This window comes from Camelina sativa, chromosome 20, assembly GCF_000633955.1.
Source record: "Camelina sativa cultivar DH55 chromosome 20, Cs, whole genome shotgun sequence".
NCBI classification, from domain to species: Eukaryota; Viridiplantae; Streptophyta; class Magnoliopsida; order Brassicales; family Brassicaceae; genus Camelina; species Camelina sativa.
Genome location: NC_025704.1, coordinates 16977770 through 16983173, shown reverse-complemented (window position 1 = coordinate 16983173; position 5404 = coordinate 16977770). Strand labels below are relative to the sequence as shown.

Below are 5404 nucleotides of genomic sequence, written 5' to 3'. Positions count from 1 at the left end.
TTCAACATCATATAATCTTATGCATAGGTTTAAATGAATATAACATGAAAACCGTTGTACATAAACCATACAATAGCAGATTGTGCGGAAAATTTAAGACTAGAGAGTACGAAAAAAGAGAAAATATTAAGATCTGTTTGGTTAAGTGGGGTTTACTCTAGCACAAGAGAGACTAATTTAACATGCTTAGGGAATGGTTCTTTGGTAGAGAGGTAGAGCTCCCAAAGCCTCTCGCTCAGCTCTCTCCCGTTTCACCTACACACGAGAAACCACAATTATAAGAAATTTGCAATATGATTACTTAACACTACAAGATAGATAGATACCACACACAGTTCATAACACAAGTTCATTAGAATTATCGAAGCAGGTAGTATATGGAACAAATATATTCAATCTTTATCATTAATCTAGATATGAATACAAATATTTGTGTAGTAATCAACATTGGGTAGCTTTGCTCTGGCAAAAGAAAGTTAGGTTTAATCCTGTTTCCCCTTTCACAGGAAAATACATAGAAAGTTAGGCCTAATCCTGTTTTTAGTAATTACTAAAAGGGAGATTCTCAAAAATAGCACCAATTTAGGGTATTTCTCTTACTAAAATGACAAGGGACTTACAAGAGCCAGCATATCTTGGAGGTAGCTCCTGAATGGTGTCTTCACTGCCTGCGAAGACAAATGAAGGCAAAAGGGTTACATAAGCTTCTATGTCACAGTTAAAAGCACCCATATCAGAAACATTTCTTTCAACGGAGAGGCGGAAGAAGCTGTACTAGATTTAGCAAGCCTCTCAATAGTCATGATGAATCTCATACACACACAACTTATCAGGTCACGGTTATACTATACTAAAGATCCAAAAAGCTATAATGTAAGACTGATCACAAAAGAACTCTCTAAACACAAGAGTGTTTTTGATCTTGATACAAAATCTTATGTCCAATCTTGCAAGATCTATTGAATCCACAGACTTGACTACTCTATTAGTACTCCTACCATATCTATGCAATGCAAGCACTGATTCCGATACACATGATCTGCGTTCTTCTCTAAGTGATCAAAATACTAACTCACAACAGAGGATTTAAACTATCATCGTATCTACCATATCTCTTAGCTCACTCAGTTCTCAGTTATAGTTGGAGACATACATACCTGAAGATCAGCTGGGAGGTACTCGTGTTTCATAGAAAGATCCATAGCACGCTTAAGACGCTGGTTCCGAGCATCAACGATCTCTCTAGGTAACCGGTTAAGCGATTCCTTGATATCCAAGTCATACAAAGGATCATAGAGATCATCGTATCTAAGACCTAAAAAAAATTTGTAAAGTTTCCAAAATCATCCAATAGAAAGAACTAGGGTTTCGTTCGACCTAGCGTACGAGATAGAGATAGACAAAACAAAAAGAGTACCGTATCTGCGGAGGCGATTAGAGACAGACTTCATATGCATACGAGCTAAGAAGTTGTTCCTGGGATCTACTAATCTCTGGAGAAGCGACGCCATCACTCTTCTTCCGATGAAGATGCGAGATTTGTGATGGAGGAAGGAACCAAAGGCTTTTGTAATTTAACCCGGGAACGAACAAGGAAAGAAGGAAGAAGAAGGATCCAGAGAAATCTCATTAAACGTTGTCGTATTATTCGTTCGCTGTCGTTTTAATATTTTGTCAAACTTGTTGACTTTTTCAACGGGTTTACGTTGACTTATCGATACTAGACTAATTTTTCAGTTGTCGTCGTCGGTGTATGTGATGTATCATCAATGCACCAAGACTGGTTTTGTGTGAGAGCTTATAATACATTGTTCCACTATAAGAAAATATATGACGACATATAGTGTATGGCATATGCACAAATACATTTTGTATACAAAAACTGCAAAAAGATTATGAAATCTTGTTTGGTAAGGTTCAAACTTTACACGCTTATCTTCAGTCTCTTGTTGCACCTGAAACAAGATTCTTGTTTATGCATTTTTTTATATATATAAATTCTTGGAATATTATAATTAAGGAATAATGTATATATTACCTCTTTAAAACTTATGGTTCGGATCCTGATTTCACCTCTGCTAGTAGTCATCTCATCCAATATCTCGGCGTCGTGGAATTCGTCTTCACCTTCTGATAAATGATGAGAAGACCCTAGTTTCTGTTCATGAAAACAGAAACCTCTTAGACTCAGTTGAAACTCATTATAAGACCAGAAAATACAAATAGACAAAAAGAGCTAGACTTTACCCGGTAAGCAAAACTTGACTGTTGTATTGGTGCTGCTACTATTTCTTCATAGTCAGAAGCATCTAGGACATGAAGGTGTTGCGGATCGAATAACTTGGGAAGCAAGTGTTCTCTTATACTTATGAGTAGAAAGAATAGCGCCGGGAAAAATATCCCGGCCATTGGGATCCATGTCATGCCGTAACACAAGAGAAAATAGACTAACTGGAAGAGTGTGAATGTTACAATCACTCTGTATGGTACTAACTCGACAAACGAAGCGTGTACTCCTTCCAAGACTCTGCATTTAGATATAACTAGTAATTGAGAAAAAAGCTATTGGTATCTACAAATGGATTAAAGAAAAGGTTTTAGTTTAACTAACTTGAAAAGCCGGCTAGGAGGAATGAAAAGAAGTAACAATCTCTCCCAGAATTGGTTACCCGGGAGACTGTCTATAGCCATATAGGCAAAGTAACCCCAAAGTATTGAACTTGGGATCATTTTGATGACTGGCACTGCAAGAAGTGTTAAACCAACAAGAACTGATTGCAATAGATTGCTCACTCTTTGTTCGTTTACTCTAACCGGTAAGTGAGCTTCTATATGCACATCGGGATCGAATTTTCCTTTCGTATCTCCTCCTTCGTCCGGTCTCATTACAACTTCTTTCAAGTCTTTTAAATCTCTTGCTACTGAATTATCCTGCAAAAAAATTTGATTCTTGTTTATTTTTCAAACTTGTTTTTCAAAAAAATTTGATTCTTGTTTATTCTTGTTTATTTTTCAAACTTGTTTATTTTTCTTTTAAATCTCTTGCTATATTAACCTGAGGTGGGCATGTCTCCATCTCTATAAACACTGTTTGCATTTTCCCATATATTTCTGATTTGCTTGCTTTCATCTTCATACACTCTTTTGCTTTCTTCACCATTTTCTTGCGTGTTAGCTGACGATTTAGAACCGCAAGACTCTTTGTATGCATTGGAGCTTGAGGGATAACACCATTTGAAGGAGGAAGTCCAAGTAGTCCACATATCAAAGTCTATAAAATCCCCATAACTACAAGATTTAATTGGTTTCTCCATGAAAAAAGTATCTTTGAAATCAGTTTCAAGAAGAACATCGAAACTAACCATAATTCCAAGCAGGAAGATGTCATAGTGATAAGCAGGAGGGTTCTTTAGATTAAACTCTTTCTGCTGTGCCATTTGTGAAGCTACACTATGGTCGAAGAAGTAAAGTCCAGCTATCATCACACCAGGTATAAACGCAGCAAAGATATACATTACTGGTACCTTCCCCATGTCCTGTATATAGTACGTACGTTTTGTATAATTCTATAAGTTTTGTGTTTGGATATTGATCATAGTGTAGCATGTTTTGCATTAAAGCTTTTTTACCTTGATCACAGTCCAATGATACAATGAAGCTGGCTCCCATGGAAGAGGACAAAACAGTCTCCGAGGAACACTTGGAACGACTTCACTAGGAATTGTGTAAGACAATGCCGTCCAAAACAAGACCATTAAGGGAACACCGTAATCTCCAATGAAACTCCGAAGCCACCCTGTTGTTGTTTAGTGGTCTTAGTGAATATCTATGTAATACCTTAAGGAACTAATGTAAATAGACAATGACGTACCGAAACCGTATTTCCAAGATTTTGCTCTCCTGCTCTTAAGCGCGGTGATTACAAGGCCGAGGGAGAAAATTACAGCGAGCAAGCCATTTGCATACAACAAGAGGAAATGAGATTCCCCTGATTCATGGCTTTCACCCTCAGTGGCATGAAACTCACTGATCAATCCCTGCAAAATATGTATTATAACTAAGAATGTTAACTGCAACATATATATGGCTTAACTTGGACAATGCTTATGTTTGGTACCTTGATAGCTTCTTGTAAAAACAGAACAGCAATCAACATGCCAAAGAGTTCTCCAGCTATTCTCGTAAACCTCGTGATTACCGTGCACGCGTTAAATATCGAAAGAAGGATAAGCAAAACTGAAGTCCATACACAAACCCTGCCAGAAACATCAAACAAAAATCTTAGAAAACAGATTACATCTAATTTAAGTAACAGGATTATTTATTTTCTTGTAATCGTTACCATGCAACCCAAGCTAGGTAAAGTTCTCGACCGATGTCTGGTCTACTAATGCAGAAACTGTAAAGATAAGTATACATAATGATGGTCGGCTCAGCAACCCCAAGTATCAACAATGGTTGTCCACCAAAAATCGCATGGATGATTCCACAAATCGATGTAGAAGCTAATGTTTCAACCGCGCTTAGAGCTCCTCCTTTTAACCACAAGTTAAATAAAAACCATTAGAGGTAAATTCTCTAGGAGAATCACAATATGAAAAAGAGATGTTTATATATATACCTGTATGTTTACTTAATTGCTCACCAAAGGCAACTACAGGAAGAGACGACGCAAAGAAAATGTAGCAAGTCGGAGCCAAAATTCTAGTGAAACATTGAAATCAAGAATTCAATGTCTAGCATCAATATACATTTCAAGAAAGATTGAGATTTAGTTAACCTTACCTTATACCGGTTTTAATGCCACGAATCCAATCTTGTTTGTAACATTTTCGTCTACCTTCGATATCTCGGAGTATTCCTTGAAATGGACCTCCTCCTCCTCCACTCTCCATTGCTGCATCAATCCAGAGATACAAAGCGTGTTACACACGCATTTTATAGTTACAAACCTAAAACATCAAAATCCTAAAGAGAGAGAGAGTGAATAAATGAAAAGTTCAATAGATCATTACAATGAATCGACTTCGATATACTTGGAGACCGCAAGAATCGAGGAATATGTTAGATAGAGAGAAATTGAAGAAAATTCAAAACAAGAAAATAGATTGTGAGACAAGAAGAATGAATTATGAGAAAGACTTGTATTGCTGAGGTGTCAGAATATCACTGGCTAGAAATTAGAAAGCAAAATTTGGTTTTGGTCGCCGTTACGGGAAAATGGGGCTGTGAATTTAAAATAAAACTTGATTAATTAGTAAACCATGAATCTAACTGTTTTAACAATAATGTTGTGTTTTAAAAAGCTAATTAAACTCCATGACACGTAAGCGGCCAGTTCAGTTTTGATGGTAAATAGTTTTACATTTACTGTATTTGGTTTTAAAAACCTAATTTGAATTCT

The 5404-nt window shown here is 36.6% G+C and overlaps 2 protein-coding genes and 1 long non-coding RNA gene across 3 annotated transcripts; all 3 read right to left on the bottom strand.

The window, feature by feature from the left end:
• Positions 1-668, bottom strand: LOC104771026. The gene is made up of 2 exons (XR_764703.1): positions 621-668; positions 1-255 (listed from the first exon to the last, which is right to left on the bottom strand). It is a non-coding gene; the product is annotated as an uncharacterized LOC104771026 (long non-coding RNA).
• On the bottom strand, positions 1110-1576 carry LOC104771025 (cytochrome b-c1 complex subunit 7-2-like). The gene is made up of 2 exons (XM_010495499.2): positions 1418-1576; positions 1110-1315 (listed from the first exon to the last, which is right to left on the bottom strand). The coding sequence occupies exons 1-2, from the start codon at positions 1509-1511 to the stop codon at positions 1125-1127; spliced, it is 285 nt and encodes a 94-aa protein (XP_010493801.1). The 5' UTR covers positions 1512-1576; the 3' UTR covers positions 1110-1124.
• Positions 1575-4895, bottom strand: LOC104772602 (probable boron transporter 6). The gene is made up of 12 exons (XM_010497198.1): positions 4786-4895; positions 4622-4704; positions 4343-4535; positions 4118-4256; positions 3872-4037; positions 3630-3796; positions 3363-3536; positions 3056-3271; positions 2612-2931; positions 2248-2527; positions 2039-2158; positions 1575-1655 (listed from the first exon to the last, which is right to left on the bottom strand). The coding sequence occupies exons 1-12, from the start codon at positions 4893-4895 to the stop codon at positions 1575-1577; spliced, it is 2049 nt and encodes a 682-aa protein (XP_010495500.1).

What these genes read in the sequence shown, in the direction of transcription:
- LOC104771025 (XM_010495499.2), bottom strand. Translation starts at nt 1,511, where the DNA reads ATGGCGTCGCTTCTCCAGAGATTAGTAGATCCCAGGAACAACTTCTTA. An exon ending in TAATCGCCTCCGCAGATACG is followed by an intron (nt 1,316 to 1,417) that starts GTACTCTTTTTG and finishes AATTTTTTTTAG; the next exon opens with GTCTTAGATACGATGATCTC.
- LOC104772602 (XM_010497198.1), bottom strand. Translation starts at nt 4,895, where the DNA reads ATGGAGAGTGGAGGAGGAGGAGGTCCATTTCAAGGAATACTCCGAGAT. An exon ending in TACCTAGCTTGGGTTGCATG is followed by an intron (nt 4,257 to 4,342) that starts GTAACGATTACA and finishes TGTTTCTGGCAG; the next exon opens with GGTTTGTGTATGGACTTCAG. An exon ending in TGGAGACATGCCCACCTCAG is followed by an intron (nt 2,932 to 3,055) that starts GTTAATATAGCA and finishes ATTTTTTTGCAG; the next exon opens with GATAATTCAGTAGCAAGAGA.